This window comes from Entelurus aequoreus, linkage group LG12, assembly GCF_033978785.1.
Source record: "Entelurus aequoreus isolate RoL-2023_Sb linkage group LG12, RoL_Eaeq_v1.1, whole genome shotgun sequence".
Taxonomy (NCBI): domain Eukaryota; kingdom Metazoa; phylum Chordata; class Actinopteri; order Syngnathiformes; family Syngnathidae; genus Entelurus; species Entelurus aequoreus.
This window is the reverse complement of record NC_084742.1, coordinates 45,327,677-45,352,093: the sequence shown is the minus strand read 5'-3', so window position 1 is coordinate 45,352,093 and position 24,417 is coordinate 45,327,677. Positions and strand designations below refer to the sequence as shown.

The window sequence follows — 24,417 nt, the reverse complement described above, 5'->3', positions numbered from 1 at the left end:
GCGCTAAAGAGCTGCATGCGGCTCTAGAGCCGCGGGTTGCCGACCCCTGCACTAGGCCACTGAGCAGATAATTTCTCTGATTTTCTGAGCAGAATAGTGGAGCTCCCATTGGCTCCGCTGTACGTTTATTTACAAGTTAGAAAGCATTTTTTTAAAATCCATCCGTCATGTCTTTCATAATTATTGTGAACGATGGGCAAAATTCCAAAAAAAAAGCTACAGTTACCCTTTAAAAGTGCTTTACTTCATATAAAGTCTGCTGTTCAATCCAATGTTTTCCTTTTTCTAGTATCGATAAAATCGATTCTTTTCTTATTAAAACGATGTTCCATCGATAACTATCTTCAGGAAGGCAAACTTGGCGAACACAGGTGGCTGTAGTTGAATCTAGGGAATATAAATCGATATATCGATTAATCGTTACATCCCTGGTGTACTGTTACACCCCGAGAAGTTGTTATTAATAGTTGGTGGGTCAACCGAAAGTGGCGTACATGACCTTGGGCTGTGTTTACACATGTAACACATGCACCCTCGCTCAGTCAACATTCCTCCTGCAAGGACCTCAACCAATCATGCATCCACCCCAACACAGCACGGGTGGATGCAAATTGTATTTGCTGTTGGCGGGTGAATGACAACACCTGCAATAGGATATAAACATGACAAATGTTCATGTGGGGTTAATGTGAGGACTTCTGCACTGTGTCGTATACAGGAGCTGTCTATCTGTAAGGAGGTGTGGAAAGCCATGGCAGTTTCTGGGCTAATCTCCCTTATCAAGTCCGAATACAGCTTGGTTGCTGTTGTAAACGTTTTAAGATCAGCCCGCTCATGTGTGTACTTTTACAGAACATTCAGAGCTTGCGGGGCATTGGGGGGGTGGGGGGGGGGGGGGTTCAAGTTCTGTGGGAGAAAACACAGCAGCGCAAGCTTGCTATCGATAAATGCAGGCCGCTGGGTAATTGAGTGGAGACACGACTGGCTTTGTTTCATCGTGCTGCAGCCTCAGGCCTATTTCTGAAATAGGATGTTTGCTCTCAGCACTGAGCCATATCATCTCACAACAGAAATTGTTCCAGACGGTCCTTAGGAGGACTGTTGGAATTCTTGTAAAATTGTACAGGAAATCATATGGAATTGCACCCACTGTGGATGCACGTTATTAAAAGCAATATGAAACAGCCTATTTAATTTTTTTTTGCTTTAATTGTATAATATTTTTTTCTAACAATACAATACAGTATTGACACACCAGTTGGATGGTGAACGCTGATAAGCGACCTAAAGCGGCGGTCTGATCAAAGGTGGCGGTTGTCTTCCAAGGCTTGAGGAACGCCTGCAACAACATGGAATTATTAACCGCAAAACATCACAAGTTGTGTACCTGACAACATAAAAATGCAAACGAGACAGCGAGTAAACTAGATGGATGTCAGACCAGTTAGCCCACTTTCCCATTGCAACACCCACAGGAACACATCCCCCCAGGCTTGGAAGTGACATTTTACTATCTACATGTTTTCAAAGCAGTCTGTCAATGAAATAGGGTTGTACGGTATACCGGTATTAGTACAGTACCGCGATACTAATGAGTCATATTCGGTACTATACTGCCTCTAAAAAGTACCGGTCCCCCAGTCGTGTCATTGCTGGTTTACGAGCAGACGAGCATGTTCGACAGCGCACAATCACAGAGTACTTACAAGCAGACACAGTTTGTAGACAGAAAAGGGAGAACAGACGCATTTTGGCTTAAAAACTAAAGATAAAAGTGAAGTTATAACACTGAAACACCCTCAGGAAGAGGCGCTTTAAAACATGGCTAGCTAGCTTGCGGCTAACGTTCATCGGCAGTGTTTTAGCTACTTCTAAATCACTAATCCCTGCCTCCACGGCGACAAATAAAGTAAGTTTCTTACAAGTATCATCCCTGCAGGATGAGGAATAGCTAAACATGTTTCACTACACACTGCAGCTCACCGGCGTCACCGCTAATGACGCCGTTCCTGAATGTAAACAAATGCCATGGGTGGATCTACACCTGACATCCACTGTAATGATACCAATTACAGGAGCGTATCTAGTCGATACTACTATGATTACATAGATATTTTTAGCATCATAAAATCTTATTTCGCTTTTTTAAAATGTATATTATGTTTATAAACTGAGGAAATATGTCCCTGGACACATGAGGACTTTGAATATGACCAGTCTATGATCCTGTAACGACTTGGTATCAGATTGATACCCAAATTTGTGGTATCATCCAAAACTAATGTAAAGTATCAAACAACAGAAGAATAAGTGATTATTACATCTTAACAGAAGTGTAGATAGAACATGTTGAAAGAGAAAGTAAGCAGATATTAACAGTAAATAAACAAGTTGATTAATAATCCATTTTTGCAGCTTGTCTCTCATAATGTTGACAAAATAATATAATGAGAAATGACACAATATGTTATTGCATATGTCAGCAGCTAAATTAGGACCCTTTGTTTACTTACTAATAAAAGACAAGTTGTCTTTTGTTAAAATGAAGATTCAAGATTGTTTATTGTCATATGCACAGTTAAACAGACAGTTTGCCGTACAATGAAAATCTTACTTTGCTAGTCCACCCTTCAACAAGTCACATTGTACTTAGCTAAAATAAAAATAAAAATGTATATACAAGGCACAGTAAGTAACATAACATTATTGCACATTCTGATTGACGGTCAACAGTATAAATATAGAGGTGACATTTGGTCACAGCAGCAGTTAAAGTGTCTTTAGTGATCAAAGGTGAAAAGTGTCTACAGTGATGGTTCACAGTTCAGGGGTGGTCATGGTAGCTGTCTTTTGTTCAAAAAGATAAAAGTAAAACGGGGGGGGGGGGGGGTAGCTAGCATTCACAAGTTAGCATTCATAAGCCTGATGGCCTGTGGGTAGAAACTGTTTGTCAGTCTCGTAGTCCTGGATTTCAGGCTCCTGTATCGTCTGCCTGATGGTAGGAGGCTGAAGAGACTGTGCTGGGGTGTGTACTGTCCTTTATGATGTTGTGTGCTCTCCTGGTGGCCCTGGTAGAGTACATGTTCTGTAGTGAGGGGAAGGCTGCTCCTGATATGTGCTGAAGCCAATAATGCAACTTTTTGTGGTGCCCTTTTATTTAGAAAAGTATCTAAATATATTTTGGTACCTGTACCGGTACCAAAATATTGGTATCGGGACAACACTACAATTAAATAATTGGACTTTGCGTCTATTATGCCATTGTCTTTGGTTTTAGAGGCTTGCTAGAAAACGAAGAGGGACTGTAGATGTGAAAATGTATGCAACTGGGTAAGTGTGAATAATGCCTAATCAGTGGGATTTAGCGGTAGACAGATGACACTTCTACCATTTGAAGGGCTCGGTCAGGCCTGGCAAACCCACGGCTCCCGAACAGCATGAGGCTCTTTGCCCCGTTCAATGCAGCTCTTACGAAACGACATTGAGGTTTAAATTAGTGACATAAATAACCGCTAGAGGCTTAAGTTTTTTTTTCCCCCGACATCACCGGCATTTGAGTGACAAGACATGTTAGCCAATCAGAATTGTTGAGCTTCGCATTTGTTCGTCTCTCGCTTCAAACAGGTAGAAAGAGGTCTCACTCTGTGCATAGCTCTCAGCACCTGAGCGTGTTTATTTAACAGTAGAATTAACTAAACACAGTGAGCCCTCTTTTCAGTCATTCTTTGTCGAGGTGGGCGTCACCTTTCAAGTAAATTGAACTGCTGCCGCAGACACTCTAAGCCGCGCCAACAGGGGTGACGACAACGGAAGTGAAGCTAGAGAGACCAATCGTAACACAGAAATCAGAAATAAATAAATAAAGATACTGCTGAAAATAAGTTAAGGTTACAGTTAGTTAGTGTTAGGTTTGGGTTTTGGTTAGGGTTGGATATATTCATCCGAAAAAGCAATACATTTACCATCCAAAATAATAACCATTATGTGTCATGATATGCAGCTAAACTGACTGTGATACATAATGTGACCAGCAGATGGTGCTGGATAATGATGTTCAGGTCAAGGTAACAAAGAAGACACACTGGCTATGTTTATAGATGTTTGGAGGCATTCGTGGAGGGAGGAATTAATGTTGGAGAGAGGAATAAATGTTGAAGCGTAAGCTTTTTGTTCACAGGACAAAGTTAGGTCATTTATAGATGAATAACACACCATTAGCTGTCTTGGATCATGTTACAAATCAAGTGTACACTCACGCGTTTTCAGCGACACTTTATTTTATTGGATTTTTTTTTGTACTGAACAATACAAGCAATACATATTGAAAATATACATAAAAATTGAGGCACTTCAATTTATTACAATATCCATCCATCTTCTTCTTGTACGAAGTCGGGTCGTAGGGGCAGCATGAATCGAATTGATTAACGTGGACCCCGACTTAAAACAAGTTGAAAAACGTATTCGAGTGTTACCATTTAGTGGTCAATTGTACGGAATATGCACTGTACTGTGCAATCTACTGATAAAAGTTTCAATCAGTCAATCAAAGCCTCAGCAGAGAAGCCCAGACTTCCCTCTCTCCAGCTACTTTATCCAGCTCTACCCGGGGATCCTGAAGCGTTCCGAGGCCAGCTGGGAGACATAGTCTCTCCACTGTGTCCTGGGTCGTCCCCGTATTACAATATTTCCAACAAAAAGGTTGAGCAGTTGACATATTAATATAAAAAAAAATCTACTTTTTATTCAGCAGGATAAAAAAAATATTAAATAATTAAAATAAAATCAAAATATATATGGCTTATCTCAAACAAAGTACATTCCTCCAATAAAGATAATTTAAGGGCGTTTCTACTTTTAATCATTTTGTAAGATTTAATTGATCATTTAAAATTATTGATCCAATGGGAAAATGTAGGTTTTACTTTCAGAAATCCCCATGTATGTATAAAATGTTTTACATGATAACATGATATTAACAAGCATTTATAGGTTACCATCTTTTATAAAAACACCAAATTTAATCTGTTTTATCGTAAACAAAGACATCTCTATACCTGTGTCTTTTAGCCAATCTCTGATCTCTTCCCAAAACAAATATACAGTGTCACATTACATAAATACATTATTCACATCTTCTATAGCACAATTGTCAATCATATTTACATTTTTGTTTCAAAAAATCACTGGTAATATATTCCATTAATAAGTTTGAATTGTATTTCTTAAACTTCAGGAAGAGTTGGATATGTAATATAACTTGTCCCCTTATTTTCCCTATTTCTACTTTTGTAAACTCTTTTAGGATATACAGTATTGTCCATGAATTGTGCCTGGAAAATATTATTTTACCGACACTACCCTCATATATTTGTTAGAACATTTGTCATTATGTTGTCAGCGCCACTGTGAGCACGTCTTTAAGGCACAGTTTACTTCCGTTATCGTCACCCTTTGGCGCAACTTAGACCTAAAGTGGCCGCGGCTTTGGAGTGTCTGCGACCGCAGCTCGGCCCTTCTCCCACCATTACACACACGTACAGAGAGCCTCAGTGAGAAGTGCAGCAAAGTAACAAAAATAGGAGGAAAAATTGTGACTGCAAAGCCAAATGTCCCATTGTGGAAATACATGCTCACATGATGCAGCAAATAAAAAGACAACCCGACTTCCTTTTTCCAACGAGGAAAAAATGCACTTTAAGATGCTCAATATTTATCGAAGTTAAATTTTTTCTTACAGAAATGAGAATCTATTTTATTTTTTTGTTTGTTTATTTACTTAGGATAACTAAAAGTTATTTACCTTCCAAATATAGAACTTCCATCCATCCATTTTCTATCGCTTGTCCCTCTCGGGTCGCGGGGGTGGCTGGAGCCTATCCCAGCTGCATACGGGCGGAAGGCGGTGTAGGGCTGGGCGATATGGCAAAAAAAATTATCACGATTAATTTTTTCATTACATTGGATCTCGGTTAATATCACAATTTATTTTTTAATTGAAGTCAGATTGTCCTGTGCAGGATTATAGCTAGTAGCTTTGCATCCCTACTGTTTACTACTGTAGTATCTTATAACAGACATTTCCCCCATGTTTTGATGGAAGTAATATAAGCTAACAGCTGACAACCGTGTTTTTGTTCATATACAGTACAGGATAGGGCTGTGAATCTTTGGGTGTCCCACGATTCGATTCAATATCGATTCTTGGGGTCACGATTAGATTCAAAATACATTTTTTTTTCAATACAACACGATTCTCGATTCAAAAACGATTTTTTTCCCGATTCAAAACGATTCTCTATTCATTCAATACATAGGATTTCAGCAGGATCTAGCCCAGTCTGCTGACATGCAAGCAGTGTAGTAGATTTTTGTAAAAAGCTTTTATAATTCTAAAGAACAATGTTTTATCAACTGATTGCAATAATGTAAATTTGTTAACTATTAAATGAACCAAAAATATGACTTATTTTATCTTTGTGAAAATATTGGACACAGTGTGTTGTCAAGCTTATGAGATGCGATGCAAGTGTAAGCCACTGTGACACTATTCTTCTTTTTTTTTTTTTTATAAATGTCTAATGATAATGTCAATGAGGGATTTTTATTCACTGCTATGTTGAAATTGTAACTTAATATTGATACTGTTGTTGATAATATTCATTTTTGTTTCACTACTTTTGGTTTGTGTTGCTGGGTCGGGTTTGGTTTTGGAATTGGATTGCATTGTTATGGCATTGCTGTGTATTGTTTTGTTGGATTGATTAATTTAAAAAATAAATAAATAAATAAAAATAAATAGATTTTTTAAAAATGAGAATCGATTCTGAATCGCACAACGTAAGAATTGCGAATCGAATTTGAATCGATTTTTTTCCCACACCCCTAGTACAGGCCAAAAGTTTGGACACAGCTTCTCATTCAATGCGTTTTCTTTATTTTCATGACTATTTACATTGTAGAATGTCACTGAAGGCATCAAAACTATGAATGAACACATGTGGAGTTATGTACTTAACAAAAAAAGGTGAAATAACCGAAAACATGTTTTATATTCTAGTTTCTTCAAAATAACCACCCTTTGCTCTGATTACTTTTTTGCACACTCTTGGCATTCTCTCAATGAGCTTCAAGAGGCAGTCACCAGAAATGGTTTTCACTTCACAGGTGTGCTTGAAGCTCATCGAGAGAATGCCAAGAGTGTGCAAAGCGGTAATCAGAGCAAAAAGTGGCTATTTTGAAAAACTAAAATATAAAACATGTTTTCAGTTATTTCACCTATTTTTGTTAAGTACATAACTCCACATGTGTTCATTTGATGCCTTCAAGGGGGGGGGGGGGGTTTGGTGGTAGCAGGGGTGTATGTTGTAGCCTCTCGGAAGAGTTAGTGTTGCAAGGAGTTCTGGGTATTTGTTCTGTTGTGTTTATGTTGTGTTACGGTGCGGATGTTCTCCCGAAATGTGTTTGTCATTCTTGTTTGGTGTGGGTTTACAGTGTGGCGCATATTTGTAACAGTGTTAAAGTTATTTATACGGCTACCCTCAGTGTGACCTGTATGGCTGTTGATCAAGTATGCATTGCATTCACTTATGTGTGTTTAAAAGTCGCATATATTATGTGACTGGGCCGGCACGCTGTTTGTATGGAGGAAAATAAAGACCTTTAAGGCACGCCCCCAATATTGTTGTCCGGGTGGAAATCGGGAGAAAGGTTGCCCCGGGAGATTTTCGGGATGGGCACTGAAATTCGAGAGTCTCCCGGGAAAATCGGGAGGGTTGGCAAGTATGCTTCGGGGCTGTGTAAGGGGAAGAGGCACAACGCTGATTGAACATTAATTACGTCGTGACAAGCCTGACTTTCGCACAGTGGGACGGGATGGTCGCGCACATACACGGACACAAACACTTCCACAAAAACACACGCAAAAGTACAAAAACAAACACACAGACACACACAGGATCACAATCAATAAAGGTGGATTGTTCCGTGCAGGATTATACCGAGTATAGTTGTTTCCCTACTGTTTACTACTGCGGTAACTTGTACAGTCTGTTCCACCATGTTTGATCGAGGAAATATGCTAACATTAATCGCGATCAACAATCACAATCATATAATCACCCAGCCATAAGGGCTAATTACAAACCCCGTTTCCATATGAGTTGGGAAATTCTGTTAGATGTAAATATAAACAAAATACAATGATTTGCAAATCCTTTTCAACCCATATTCAATTGAATGCACTACAAAGACAAGATATTTGATGTTCAAACCCATAAACTTTTTTTTTTTTTGCAAATAATAATTAACTTAGAATTTCATGGCTGCAACACGTGCCAAAGTAGTTGGGAAAGGGCATGTTCACCACTGTGTTACATGGCCTTTCCTTTTAACAACACTCAGTAAACGTTTGGGAACTGAGGAGACACATTTTTAAAGCTTCTCAGGTGGAATTCTTTCCCATTCTTGCTTGATGTACAGCTTAAGTTGTTCAACAGTCTCTAAAATACCACAACGGTCTCCGTTGTGGTATTTTAGGCTTCATAATGCGCCACACATTTTCAATGGGAGACAGGTCTGGACTACAGCCAGGCCAGTCTAGTACCCGCACTCTTTTACTATGAAGCCACGTTGATGTAACACGTGGCTTGGCATTGTCTTGCTGAAATAAGCAGGGGCGTCCATGGTAACGTTGCGTGGATGGCAACATATGTTGCTCCAAAAGCTGTATGTACCTTTCAGCATTAATGGCGCCTTCACAGATGTGTAAGTTACCCATGTCTTGGGCACTAATACACCCCCATACCATCACAGATGCTGGCTTTTACACTTTGCGCCTATAACAATCCGGATGGTTCTTTTCTTCTTTGGTCCGGAAGACACAACGTCCACAGTTTCCAAAAACAATTTGAAATGTGGACTCGTCAGACCACAGAACACTTTTCCACTTTGTATCAGTCCATCTTTGATAATCTCAGGCCCAGCGAAGCCGACGGCATTTCTGGGTGTTGTTGATAAACGATTTTCGCCTTGCATAGGAGAGTTTTAACTTGCACTTACAGATGTAGCGACCAACTGTAGTTACTGACAGTGGGTTTCTGAAGTGTTCCTGAGCCCATGTGCTGATATTCTTTTACACACTGATGTCGCTTGTTGATGCAGCACAGCCTGAGGGATCGAAGGTCACGGGCTTAGCTGCTTACGTGCAGTGATTTCTCCAGATTCTCTGAACCCTTTGATGATATTACGGACCGTAGATGGTGAAATCCCTAAATTCCCTGCAATAGCTGGTTGAGAAAGGTTTTTCTTAAACTGTTCAACAATTTGCTCACGCATTTGTTGACAAAGTGGTGACCCTCGCCCCATCCTTGTTTGTGAATGACTGAGCATTTCATGGAATCTACTTTTATACCCAATCATGGAACCCACCTGTTCCCAATTTGCCTGTTCACCTGTGGGATGTTCCAAATAAGTGTTTGATGAGCATTCCTCAACTTTATCAGTATTTATTGCCACCTTTCTCAACTTCTTTGTCACGTGTTGCTGGCATCAAATTCTAAAGTTAATGATTATTTGCAAAAAAAAAAAAATGTTTATCAGTTTGAACATCAAATATGTTGTCTTTGTAGCATATTCAACTGAATATGGGTTGAAAATGATTTGCAAATCATTGTATTCCGTTTATATTTACATCTAACACAATTTCCCAACTCATATGGAAACGGGGTTTGTAAGTGTTGCCAATCAGCCTATCCCAAGGTGCATGTCTTTGGGAGGTGGGAGGAAGCCGGAGTAAAAATTATATACAATTATTTTATTTATAATAAAAGTTTATATATTTTTAAATGGTTACTTGCGATATTATTATCTATTATGATTACATTACATTATAAACATTGTATAGTTTATTTAGGTTATTTATTCAGTTCAAGTGCATTATGGAGACAAGAGCTCTGAGTCTGCATAAAGGCAGAAATTAAAGTATTTTATTGCATATTGTTTTAATGTGTGGCACCTTGAAACAAGAATATGTTGATTGACAGTCTAAAAGTAACACATCTTCCTTCACTCGTTATTTTCCCAGTTTTATGCATTTTTGTGTATAAAATATATAAAGTGCAATTGCAATTTTTGGAGGGAAAAATCGCAATTAGATTTTTTCTTAAAATCGTGCAGCCCTAGTAAACAATTAGTGTCAAGTTTGCTTTCAAAATAGCAGGGAAAAACATGCACAGAAAAATTTAAATATGAAGATGAACACAGGACATTTTTGACAGAGTTTTTGAACATAATGGCAAGCCATTCTGCCTTATATGTCAGGCGTCATTAGCACATTTTAAAGTTTTAAATCTTCAGTGCCTTGGACTTGGTTGAACTGGGATTTTTTCTGTTTGAGAAAGTGCACACAATGTTCATTATTGGAAAGTACTGGCCTGTGGTCTTAGTACTGTAGGATTTCTGTCACTATCATGTTGGTGTGTAACATTTTAATATATCTGGCTGAGCAAAGTGTGTGTGTGTGTGTGTGTGTGTGTGTGTGTGTGTGTGTGTGTGTGTGTGTGTGTGTGTGTGTGTGTGTGTGTGTGTGTGTGTGTGTGTGTGTGTGTGTGTGTGTGTGTGTGTGTGTGTGTGTGTGTGTGTGTGTGTGTGTGTGTGTGTGTGTGTGAGATGTGGCTCTTTGCGGTAACACAGTAAAAATTTAGCTCTTAGTCTCTGACTAGTTGGCCACCCCTGGGCTAGGTGTTAGTCACCAGATTGTCGTATTGGTGTTTTGTTTATGAAAGTATTCATGACATACAAGGGATCTTGACATTGCCCCCATGTTGGAATGTGCTATGAATTAGAATCAGAAGTACTTTATTAATCCCCGAGGGCAAATTAAGAATTGTGAATTAATGAATTGGCTTCTGCTTATCTAAAATGGGTTTGGCTGAGCTTTTAGCCGTTATTCTGCCAGTTACATGGATGCCTAACATGTGTAGGTTGATACAAGCGTCTCCAAGAAGTTACCATAGTAACGCAAATGCAACTACTCTCCACCCTGTACTGGCTTTTGCATTGCAAATTGACAACCTCATTCTGATGCAAAACAGCTCGTTTCGACTCGATTAGTGTGTCCTCATGCTTAATTCACCTACATGTACATGTGAATACTGTAGGTGAAAGAGAAAATTAATATGTGGACATGATACTAACATATACTGTAAATGTGGCAACATGTTGAAAAACTAGTTATCTTAAAGGCCTACTGAAATGCGATTTTCTTATTTAAACGGGGATAGCAGGTCCATTCTATGTGTCATACTTGATCATTTCGCGATATTTCCATATTTTTGCTGAAAAGATTTAGTAAAGAACATCGACGATAAAGTTCGCAACTTTTGGTCGCTGATAAAAAAGCCTTGCCTGTACCGAAAGTATCAGACGATGTGTGGAGCTCCTCACATCTGCACATTGTTTACAATCATGGCCACCAGCAGCGAGAGCGATTCGTACCGAGAAAGCGACGATTTCCCCATTAATTTGAGCGAGGATGAAAGATTTGTGGATGAGGAAAGTGAGAGTGAAGGACTAGAGGGCAGTGGAAGCGATTCAGATAGGGAAGATGCTGTGAGAGGCGGGTGGGACCTGATATTCAGCTGGGAATGACTAAAACAGTAAATAAACACAAGACATATATATACTCTATTAGCCACAACACAACCAGGCTTATATTTAATATGCCACAAATTAATCCCGCATAACAAACACCTCCCCCCTCCCGTCCATATAACCCGCCAATACAAATCAAACACCCGCACAACACACTCAATCCCACAGCCCAAAGTACCGTTCACCTCCCCAAAGTTCATACAGCACATATATTTCCCCCAAGTCCCCAAAGTTACGTACGTGACATGCACAAAACGGCACACACGTACGGGCAAGCGATCAAATGTTTGGAAGCCGCTGCTGCGTACTGCGTTACACATACAAATTAAACAAAATGCTTATGGCAACATTCTGGTTGCGTACTCACGGTACCGTGTCTGCGTATCCAACTCAAAGTCCTCCTGGTAAGAGTCTCTGTTGTCCCAGTTCTCCACAGGCCAATGGTAAAGCTTGACTGTCATCTTTCGGGAATGTAAACAATGAAACACCGGCTACGTGTTTGTGTTGCTGCAGCCGGCCGAAATACACTGCTTCTCACCTACAGCTTTCTTCTTTGCTATCTCCATTGTTCATTGAACAAATTGCAAAAGATTCACCAACACAGATGTCCAGAATACTGTGGAATTTTGCGATGAAAACAGACTTAATAGCTGGCCACAATGCTGTCCCAAAATGTCCTCTACAATCCGTGACGTCACGCGCAGGCGTCATCATACCGAGACGTTTTCAGCAAGATATTTCGCGCAAAATTTAAAATTGCACTTTAGTAATCTAACCCGGCCGTATTGGCATGTGTTGCAATGTTAAGATTTCATCATTGATATATAAACTATCAGACTGCGTGGTCGGTAGTAGTGGGTTTCAGTAGGCCTTTAATGTAGACTGTAAAGGACATTTGTTGCATCCCAAGTGGGTTGGGGTAAAAATGCTTTGGCATTCCATAGGAATGTAACGATAAACGGTATTAATGACAAATTGCCGTAAAACTCCCGAAGGGGAGTATTACTGTCTGAAATCAAAATGATCGTTAAAAACGTGATTTATAACCTTGCTTGGATAAACTCTTGCTAATTGTTAGCTATCTTAAATGCAAGACGCACTGACATATTTCCCCATTACAAAGAACATACCACAATCTAAACTTGTATAAGCTAATCTGTCTGAGCAACTAAGCTGTTCACAATGAACCTACAAGCTGTTCTTTCTTGGGACAAATGAAGATCCATACACAACCAAACCTAGGGCTGGGCGATATGACTAAAAAAATTATCACGATATAAGTGTTTCATATCAGTCGATATCGATAATTATTGATAAAAAAAACAAAAAAACAATTCTAAATAAAGACCAGGAGAAAAAAGGCTGAATTTAAATACATTTATTTTAAATATAACCTTTAACCTTTAGAACGAGGTCAGCATTATGAAAAACAGTCAAATAAATGAAAATACTGGTCGATGTGCAAATATTGACATTAAATAAATGCTTAATCCAAAAAAATTTGCAAAGTATTGTAATTAAGAAATTAGTAGTGTACAACTCAGGCTTTAAAGCCATATTGGTAACAATATATGCAAATAAATAACAGTCACATTAAGCAAGCAGAAACAAACATGTCTTACAGAATATTGTAAACATCGGAATAAACTTGCGTCTGAACATCTGCGACAAAACAAACCTGTTACCCTCTTCAGTCATTCATGGAAAAATCAAACCAACTTCAGTCTCTCTTTTTCCACGGATTCCCTGCACATTGTGTAAAGCTTAGGAATAGCTGTCTTGGAAAAGTGCTTTCGGCCAGGTAGAACATAACGGGGGTCGAGCACGTGTATGAGATTCTTGTACCCAGACTTCTCAACTATGCTGAGCGGTAGCATGTCCTTCGCTAATTGATACACCACTGCATCCGTTATTTCTTTATAACGTTTTGAATTTTTGTCGTATGGCACTGCTGCCGAGTAATACTGTCTGCGGCAACAACAGACTACCATCGTCTCGATGGTGGTCTGTTGTTGCCTCTTCGGTGCTGTTCCACTTGCACCGGCTGATGTAGATGGTTGTGGCTGTTTGATACTGCTGTACTCCAGCGGGTGAGAGCGGCTCAGGTGGTAAAATAAGTTTGTCGTGTTCCCAGACTTGGTCGGGACGACGACCTTGCAAAGTTTGCAGACAGTATTACTCTGATTCGTATCGGATTTAAAAAAATCCAAAATACTGCCAAACTGGTGACGTGACGTTTCCTTTTTTATTTACAATTTCCTCTCGTGCTGCCGCACTCATATTCCCGTTTCGTTTCACTCCTCGTCGTCAGCTAGCCGTTGTTGCTTTTTTTTTTCTTCTTCCTGTTAGTATTTCCCAGAATGCCTTGCGGTTCAGGCTCGGCCGTGATAGGTCGAGAGGCCAAAGCCCTTCCTCTGCCTACACCCCCCAGAATGCCGTGCGGTTCCGGCTCCGCCTTTCTTCCTATTTTTTTCTAACAGAACTCAGTGAAATTATCGAACGTTCTATCGACCCCATTTTCTATTGATATTGATCACATGTCTATTGCGATATATATTGTTATTGTTTTATCGCCCAGCCCTAACCAAACCAACCTCGTTGGGAAATATTTTGGATTCCATTGACAAAAGGCTGATTTGCTTAGATGGCCGCCTCGCACTCGTCGAAGTGCTCCACAGTGAGCTTCAAGCCAACTGAAAGTGTCTGGACTTTGGAAAACGACAGGTCGTTTCTCTTGCGCTGCTTTCCATGAGTTGGTGAAGTCACTTACCAACAGAGTTGCACAACTCACCAGGGAGAACAAGAACACGAAGGAGACAATGCTAGACCTCCAGGCGAGAAGCCTGAAGGACAATGTCGTCTTTGCGGGAATCCTGAAAAGGTAGAAGAATACTCTGAGGACTCTGTGAAGGCCTTCATCAAACAACAGCTCAAACTCCCAGCTGACACCGTCAGGAACTTCACCTTTTATCATGTCCACCGGCTTGGAACCAAAAAGCTGGAGAGCAGCAGGCCAAGACCCATTATGGCGACGTTCAAGTAGCACAAGCAAAAGGAGCAGGTGAAAAGCCGGGGCCAAGAGCTGAAGGGAAGCAACTTCGACGACCAGTTCCCCAGGGAGATACCGTCATCTGTTTGGGTTCCGTAAGAAATTAATCGCCGAATGATGCAGAGCTGTCACCACGGTGGATAAACTTTTTCAACTCTACCGCGACCAGGAAGCTACACCATGACTGTATTAACATCTGAAGTACAGTAAATATATCGATTGTATCAATAAATTTGAGTTTTTTTTGTTACAGACGGTTTAAAAAAATTAATAATTAAAAATATATATATTTTTCCTTATGCTCCGGCATACCTTTTGCCCCCTTTAGATTCCGTAGCCGCCCCCTTACTTACTTAGTGGAGATTCAAAACATGCCGAATGCCTAAATAGCGTGCTATTTAGCGTAGTTATCATTAGCTAGCAAACGTACTTGTTGTTGGCTGCCGTTGCTCTCCGAGCCATAACCATGCTTACATTCCGAACACTGTTCGTTCCGAACCACTTGTAGTTCTGCAGCATTTACTAGTAGCCAGCGAGAAGGTATATTTTTGATGTGACGGATGTAAATTGATGTCACAACACAGGAGGTATTTTAACCGAGGGTGCGTGGCTACAGGATAGAGTTGCCAAATGGGAAACTTTATTTGCATGCATGTTATAGAATTTTACATGACATTTTCAATGATAATAATGTTAGTAAACGATCTACTAAAAAAATTCAACATTCTGCGGTACATTACATGGGACATGTAAGTGTCAAAAAGACAGCCTAAAGAGGTTGGTCGATGAGAAAAAATCTAACGGTAAAATAAATTAATGTCACTTTTCCTCTTTTTTTCCTCAAAGGGTGCTTACATGCCTGAAATGCAATCGTTTTACAGCACTTGTAAACAATTGAAGAAAATGATAAAGATAGAGAAACCATAACATGCCCTTTTCCTAACATCACATGCACTTGACAAGCAGACTGTCATGACTCACGAGGCTTGTATGAGACTAGTTGTGTACATATGACTGCATTACATAAGCCTGGAATACAAAGATAGCCCTACATCGAAACGATCCAAAGGACATCATTACATAATGTAGCGGCTGACTTTTGTGAATATAAAGTTTTTATTTGTTAATTATTTTTTTCTACAGCTCCACCACCGACCGGCCAAATGGGGTGCCATTGCTGCCGGATGATGAAAAGGTGAGTGCTGGCTTCTAAGAAGTGTGCATCTCTGATGTGTCCTTTGAAACAGCACACGTGCTAACGAGGTCACCTAGACCTATCCACTCCACTGTTGCTGAGTGGCAAGAGATGCGCTGAAATGAGAAATTAGAGCTCTCATGATACACAGGTGAGACGAGTTGGAAGACTGGGGCCTAAGACGTCTCGAGTGGGCCGGAAAATAATAATCACAGTCAGATGCAGCAAAGGTTGTATGTAAATGAAGGTTTCATTCTTCAAAAAGGAAGAACTGGTCTCCCTTCACACCAGAGTCACAATCTGAAACAACTCTGCACTTTATTAAGAGGGTACCGCACTTTTTTTTAGAATTTTATCCATCGTTCACAATCACTATGAAAGACATGGCGACGGATGGATTGTTTTTTTTAATGCATTGTAAATATTAAATAAACGTAAATAAAGTCTGCTTACAGCCGAGCCAATGGGAGCTCCTCTATTCCGCCCATGAAATCCAATAAAAAAACATCCAAAAAGCGGCAACAATACTCCATTTACATTTCGTGACATGAATATTAACCAAGTATTAGTGATATTGTTATTATAAGCGCTAACGCAGACAAACTATAGCGGTGCCGTGATCACTTCCTGTGTGCCAATATTTACATTATGGAGTGGTCTGCTGTTCCCTCGCTTCCTTGCTCCTTGTAAGTTTATTCTAGATCAGGGGTGTCCAAAGTGCGGCCCGGGGGCCATTTGCGGCCCGCAGCTAATTGTTTACCGGCCCGCCACACATTCTGGAAATACTATTGTAAAAGAACATTAAAAAAAGTGGAATGAGGTGAAATCTAACGAGAAAAAGTTGCAATGTTGACACAAAAGCTGCCATGCAGGCTGTTTTTTTTTCTTTTGTCTTTCTTCATTTTTCTTTTTTTGCCGTTGCTCAAAAAAATAATAATAATGACAAAAAATCCATGTTATAATGAATTATTTTCAGGGCTCCAATTACTTCAAATATTTCACTTTAAAAAATGTTATGTGGTTAAATATTGTATATATTGTGTAGTAGCCATATAAAAACATCAAATTTTTCTTTGACAAAAGCGCATAAAACAAACAAAATAATAGTTCCAGCATAAAATCGACAGATACTTATATCTGAAGTTGATCTCGTAACTTAAGTGTTGAAAGTAAAAGAAAAACCTAATAAAAATGTATCACTTTATGAGTGGGGCACCTTTTGGATCCCAAATATATTTAGTGATTTTTTATTTATCTTTTCACTGTGATTACTCAAAAATATGAAAGAATTAAAATCAATGGTGTTCTGCATTATTGATCTTTTAGGGCTCTAATTACTAAATACTGCATATTTCAGTTTTACTATAAGAGAGTTCGAGTTTATTTCGAACATGCAAGCATACAACATGATACATCACAATTTCCAGTTTCTCTTTTCAACATGTTCGAAAAGGAGCAGGAAGAAGCAGAGCTTATTTAATCCTACCCCTTTTCTTTACATAACAGTTGCTGAAACTTTTTTTATTCACTTCCTGTTCTCAATTTATTCACAATAACTCCATAGGTAATCACAATAAAAATAAATAAATAAATAATAGTAAGAATTTAATAATAATAATTGGTGAAGTAAGTCATATTTCATGTGATGAGATAAGTAAGATGACTTTAAGAATGAATGAATGGATGGATGAAATAAATTGAGAATGTTTGTCATGGTTCTTCTTCTTTGTACTTTGTAAACACTTTAAGTTTGAAGAGTTTCTTGAAGTGGATCATATTAGTACATTGTTTGATTGCTTTGCTTAATCCATTCCATAATTTAATTCCACATACTGATATACTGAAGGTCTTAAGTGTTGTACGTGCGTACAAATGTTTTAAATTAAATTTTTCTCTAAGATTATATTTCTCCTCTTTTGTTGAGAAGAATTGTTGTATATTCTTGGGTAGCAGGTTATAGTTTGCTTTGTGCATGATTTTAGCTGTTTTGCAAATTCACTATGTCGTGGAATTTCAGTATCTTTGATTCAATAAATAAAGGATTTGTATGTTCTCTATATCCAACATTATGTATTATTCTAACTGATCTTTTTTGTAACACTGTTAATGAATGAAGTGTACTTTTGTAATTATTTCCCCATATTTCTACACAGTAGCTCAGATATGGTAACACTAGTGAGCAGTAGAGAATATGAAGTGATTTTTTGTCTAGAACATGTTTTGCTTTATTCATTATTGACGTGTTTCTTGCTACTTTATGTTGTATATTTTTTACGTGAGATTTTCAGTTCAATTTATCATCAATCATTATACCTAAAAATTTGGTTTCATTTACTCTTTCAATTTTTTATTCCGTCTATTTGTATTTGTGTTTGACTTTCTCTACTACTGTTACCAAATAGCATTATTTTAGTTTTGCTGAGATTCAACGATAATCTATTTTTGTCAAACCATCTTTTTAATTTGTTAATTTCTTCTGTTATTATTTGTATTATCTCCTGTGTGTTCTCTCCTGAACAAAACGCTGTTGTATCATCCGCAAATAATACTAACTTTAAATCTTTTGTAACTTTACAAATTTCATTTATATAGAGATTGAATAATTTAGGTCCTATTATTGATCCCTGAGGTACACCACAGGATATATTTAGCGTTGTAGACATGTGTTCGCCTAGCTTCACGTATTGTTTCCTGTTCGTTAGATAACTTCTTATCGAGTTTAAGACTAACCCTCTGATAACATATCGTTCTAGTTTTTTGATTAAAATATTGTGATTAATTGTGTCAAATGCTTTAGTTAGATCCATAAAAACTGATGCTGCACATTTTTTACTGTCTATTGCATTGGTAATTTCCTCTGTTATTTCAATTAAAGCCATTGAAGTTGAGACATTAGCTCTGTATCCATATTGGTTCTCTTCGAGTATTCTATTTTTATTTATGAAACTCTCTAATCTGTTATTAAACAGTTTTTCAATGATTTTAGAAAATTGTGGAAGTAAAGAAACTGGTCTATAATTTGTAAATTGATGTTTATCTCCAGTCTTATAAATTGGTGCAACTTTAGCTATTTTCATTTTGTTTGGGAATGTACCTGTTTGAAATGATAGATTACTAATATACGTTAATGGTCCTGAGATCTCTTCTATAACCTTTTTTATCGTTTCCATATCAATTCCATTACAATCAGTTGAAGTCTTAGATTTACATTTTTTCACGATTGTAACTATTTCCTCCTGTGTCACATTACTGAGGAACATGGAGTTGGGATTTCGCTCTATGGTATCATTATATTTCTCAATTGGAACTGGGTCTGGAATCCTTTCTTCCAATTTTGGTCCAATATTTACAAAATAATTATTGAAGCTTGCAACTACTTCCTTTATGTTGTCATTTTTTTTATTTCCGTCTAAAAAGTATTGAGGGTAGTCCCTCTTTGTGACATTTTTAATAATGCTATTGAGGATGCCCCATGTTGCTCTCATATTATTTTTGTTCCTGTCCAATAATTCACTGTAATATTCTTTTCTACATGATCGTAGTATATCTGTTAACTTGTTTTTATACTTTTTGTACTTAATTTCTGCCTCTATAGTTCTTTGTGCTATAAATTCTCTATATAGTGTATTCTTCTTCTTACAAGCATTTTTTAATCCTTTTGTCATCCATGGTTGATTATTCTTTCTCTGCTTGTTACTGAGTTGTATCCATGGACAATGTTTGTCATAAAGTATTATGAACTTGTTTAAGAAATGTTCATATGCTTCATCAACCTCTTTTTCATTGTACACATTGTCCCAATCTTGCTTTTGTAGCTCACTTTTGAAAGCAGTCATCCTCTTCTCTGTGCACAGTCTTCGAAATGTCCTTTTGTCTTCCATGTTCTTCTTGTAGTGTCCATCATATATTGTAAAAACTGGCAGATGATCACTAACGTCGGTTATAAGTAGACCACTTGTAGTGTTATTGTCAAACTCATTGGTAAAAATATTATCAATAAGCGTGGCACAGTGTGCTGTAATTCTGCTTGGCTTTGTGATTTTTGGATATAAACTGATGCTGTACATTGTATCAGACTTTTGCTTGTTAGGGTTCAATAAGTCAATATTAAAGTCACCACATAAGAACATTATTCTTTGACCATTATCCATGTAAGTAGCCTTGATCCATTCTTCAAATGTTTCTATACTTGACTTAGGTGATCTATATATACAACTGATGAAAATGTTTTTGCTTTTTTTCCTGACATATTTCAATGGTTATACATTCTAAGATATTATCTATAGCAAATGACATGTTTTTTACCACTTTGTAGTTCAGGTTCTTCATCACGTACACAGCTACTCCTCCTCCATTTTTGTTGGTTCTGTTGATGTAGTTTAGTTCATATCCTTCCAGATCAAAATCTATTCCTTTTTTATCATCAATCCATGTTTCTGTGACAGCAATCACTTTGAATGGTTCGTTGATGTGTTCCAAAAAGTTCTTAATGTTGTTGTAGTTTGCATACAAGCTTCTGCTATTAAAATTAATAATTGACAATTTGTTATCGCATGTAATGTTGCTATTATATTGATCATCTGTATAATAAAAACAATTATTACTGATGTGGGAGAAAAAATTTGTATCTGGATCTATATCATTTTCCAAATCCTGGTTTTTGTAATCTTTGTTGCAGAAATTTTTTAGTTCCATATTTTCTTGTTCAACAATCTTTGATGTTGTTTCAATAATCTCAATAAGTGTAGGTGGATGTAATCCTGAATGTAGGTCCTCTTGTTTAGTCGTCCCTTGGAACATAGTAGTGTCGATGCTGAATTTGGGTGTTTGTTTTCTGTCAGAGTCCATTATCATCGTTGTGGTAGCTGTGTAAACTTTAAAACTTGTCCAGGTCCTTGATGTCATGGACAACAATTACTCTTGCTTCTGGACCTCCATTCAGCTTGATGTAGATTTTACAGTTGGTGCTCCAAGTTCCCTGGATTTTTCCCTGCTTTCTCAAGCCGCGTGCTTTCTTGGCGATTCCAGCATTGCGTTTTGTGAGATGCTCATTCATGTACACATTTGTTCCCTTCAGCTTCTTTCCCTGTCTCAGCAATGCCATTTTAGATTTTCTGTTTACGAGTTTCACGAGCACGACTGGAGTGGCGTTGTTGTTTCTTCCGTTCAGTGGGATGCATGTTTCGATGGTATTAATGTCAATTTCAATTTCCTTTGATTGCAGAAAGTTGACCACTTGCTGTTCTGCTGAGATCATATCCATTTCATCAGGTTCACCTTCATTATTCACAGCTTTCGCATAGGATCTTGGTTTAATTCGGTGCCCTGTCACGATGATGTCATTCATTCGTTTGTCCTGATCCATTTCGTCTATGATATTCCTCAACATGTTGTTGTCTTCTTGAAGGGTCTTCATTCGTTTGTCCATTTCAGTGGCTTCATTATTTCTTCTGTTGTTCTTAGATTGCAGATTTTCTATATTTTCCTGCAGACTTTTCACATCTTGTTTGTGTTCTGTTGTTACTTTTCTCAGATATTCTTTCAATTCTTTCATTTCTTCTTTCAATTCTTTCATTTCTTCTTTCATTTCTTTCATTTCTTTTTTCATTTCTTTCATTTCTTCTTTCATTTCTTTCATTTCTTTTTTCATTTCTTCAAGTTTTTGTAGGATCACTTCTTGATTCCCATCATGTCCTGTGTCCAACCTCAAATCTTGTTCCCAGTTGTGTTCTGTATCAGCTGACCCCGAAGGTTTCGGGATTTCAATCTTTCCTTTACCTTTTCGCATCGCGGCAGTCACTGACGTCACTGCCTCTTGCTTGTGTCTTAACGGCAGTTGCTTCTTTAGCGACTTGCGGCACTTTAACTTGTTTTTTCCAACAATTTCGTATCTTGCGCCGTTCAGAGATCAATTTGAGGTGTCAGCCTGTCAACTTATATCACTCTGCGACGTCGGGATCACTTTAAAACAGCTGTAAACTCGCCGTAGCTTTTGGTTGCTAGGCAACCGCTTTGAACTGCGGCAAGGCGCCTTTGGCTTGAGGCTAACGGCTCTCCCAACTCGCCTTCTTTCAGCGTATCAGTGCCTCTCAACTGACCAAAATCAGATTGAAGATGCCAGGGTACTCTCCTGTGGCTGTGATCGCAAATCAGTGGTCAAAATCTTCAGATTTAACAAAAAACTCCGGTAGCAAGAGCGGAGCCTTTCTCTTTTGCGTCCTTTCTCATTGACAGTAAGTTGTTTTTGACAGAAAAGCCATAAAACATTTTTTTTTATTTGTATTACTTTATATGAACTTGAAGTTGATATAGAGATTTACTGTAAGCGTTAAATAATTAAAAAATAATAATAATCTGACTTGTTTTTAACATTTTAATGACTGAGACCCTTTATGGTCCCCGGGACCCCTAAAGGTAAAATAAATAAAAAAAATGCATATATTTTGTTATGGTTTGAAAATGAAAAATATCAAAATGGCCCCCACATGCTTTAATTTTTCCGTGTGCGGCCCTCAGTGGAAAAAGTTTGGACACCCCTGTTCTAGATCATAAATCATGCATCTCACCTGGGCAGAGGAAGTCCTGAGTAGGTATTCCGACAAGTTGGTACACTTTGACAGCCATTTAGGATCCGAAACTGGAGAGGACGACGCAACACCACCGCCTTTTTCGCAGGGATTATGAGTCATTCTTCATCTAAATGGGAATATATGAACATCCTGGTAGTCGGCATCCTAATGTTCATACTTGCCAACTCTCCCGAATTTTCCGGGAGACTCCCGAATTTCAGCGCCTCTCCCGAAAATCTCCTGAGACAACCATTCTCCCAAATTTCTCCCGATTTCCAGCCGGACCTGAGTGAGGACAGCCTGTCGTCACGTCCACTTTTCCTCCATATAAACAGCGTGCCGGCCCAGTCACGTTATAACATCTACAGCTTTTGGAGCTCAGTGCGCAACTGCACACACAAGAAGGAGAATTTATATATGTCTCCGTTATCCATAGGTTTATCTATAACCCATAGAGTAGGCAGGCACAGAGCTATTTCTCAGCGTGTGTTTATTCCAGCCGGCACGTTAATACACTGACACACAACATCCGGATTCCCATCATGCATTGCTTCAAAACTACGGCAAGTAGTAGAGAGAAGTGTTATGTGTGTGTGTATGTGTAAATAAATGAACACTGAAATTCAAGTATTTCATGTATATATATGTATATATATATATACACCTCCCGAATTCTGAGGTCTCAAGGTTGGCAAGTATGCTAATGACAGCAGACATTGCACAGTAAGTGATGTTTTATTATATTTGTTGGCTCTCATGAAGTCTGCAGTGATGAAGAAAAGAAAAAAGCAAACTTTTTTTTAAAATTAGAGCGCCGCATATGCTTAAAATGATCAAGATTACGGAAATATTAAAGGCCTACTGAAATGATTTTTTTTTTATTTAAACGGGAATAGCAGATCCATTGTACGTTTCATACTTGATCATTTCGCGATATTGCCATATTTTTGCTGAAAGGATTTAGTAGAGAAAATCGACGATAAAGTTCGCAACTTTTGCTCGCTGATAAAAAAAAGCCTTGCCTGTACCGGAAGTAGCGTGACGTCACAGGAGCTAGTATTCCTCACAATTCCCCGTTGTTTACAATGGAGCGAGAGTGATTCGGACCGAGAAAGTGATGATTACCCCATTAATTTGAGCGAGGATGAAAGATTCGTAGATGAGGAACGTTACAGTGAACGACTTGAGAGGCAGTGATGGACGTATCTTTTTTCGCTCTGACCGTTACTTAGGTACAAGCTGGCTCATTGGATTCCACACTCTCCTTTTTTTATTGTGGATCACGGATTTGTATTTTAAACCACCTCGGATACTATATCCTCTTGAAAATGAGAGTCGAGAATGCGAAATGGACATTCAGTGCCTTTTATCTCCACGACAATACATCGGCGAAATGCTTTAGCTACGAGCTAACGTGATAGCATCGTGCTTTAACTGCATATAGAAACAAAACAAAAAAACCCTGACTGGAAGGATAGATAGAAAATCAACAATACTATTAAACCGTGGACATGTAAATACACGGTTAATGCTTTCCAGGCTGGCGAAGGTTAACAATGCTGTGCTAACGACGCCATTGAAGCTAACTTAGCAACTTAGCAACGGGACCTCACAGAGCTATGCTAAAAACATTAGCTCTCCACCTACGCCAGCCAGCCCTCATCTACTCATCAACACCCGTGCTCACCTGCGTTCCAGCGATCGGCAGAAGGACGAAGGACTTCACCCGATGCGTTTGGCGGCCCGGAGACGTAGGAAGTCAAGGTGAGGTCGGCGGCTAGCGCTCCAACAAAGTCCTCCTGGTTGTGTTGCTGTAGTCCGCTGCTAATACACCGATCCCACCTACAACTGTCTTCTTTGCAGCCTTCATTGTTCATTAAACAAATTGCAAAAGATGTCCAGAATACTGTGGAATTATGAAATGAAAACAGAGCTTTTTGTATAGGATTCTA

The 24,417-nt window shown here is 38.6% G+C and overlaps 1 protein-coding gene across 5 annotated transcripts in view; it reads left to right on the top strand.

Moving 5' to 3' along the window:
• Nucleotides 1–24,417, top strand: part of LOC133662258 (NACHT and WD repeat domain-containing protein 2) — a 169,516-nt gene that overhangs the window by 128,901 nt on the left and 16,198 nt on the right. For 4 of the 5 annotated variants that reach the window (XM_062066089.1, XM_062066090.1, XM_062066088.1 and 1 more), the window contains exon 9: nt 15,845–15,896. In XM_062066089.1, the coding sequence (XP_061922073.1) occupies nt 15,845–15,896 (52 nt within the window). Of the gene's footprint in view, nt 1–15,844; nt 15,897–24,417 lie in introns of those variants that run through there. The other variant, XR_009828084.1, reaches the window with a different exon arrangement.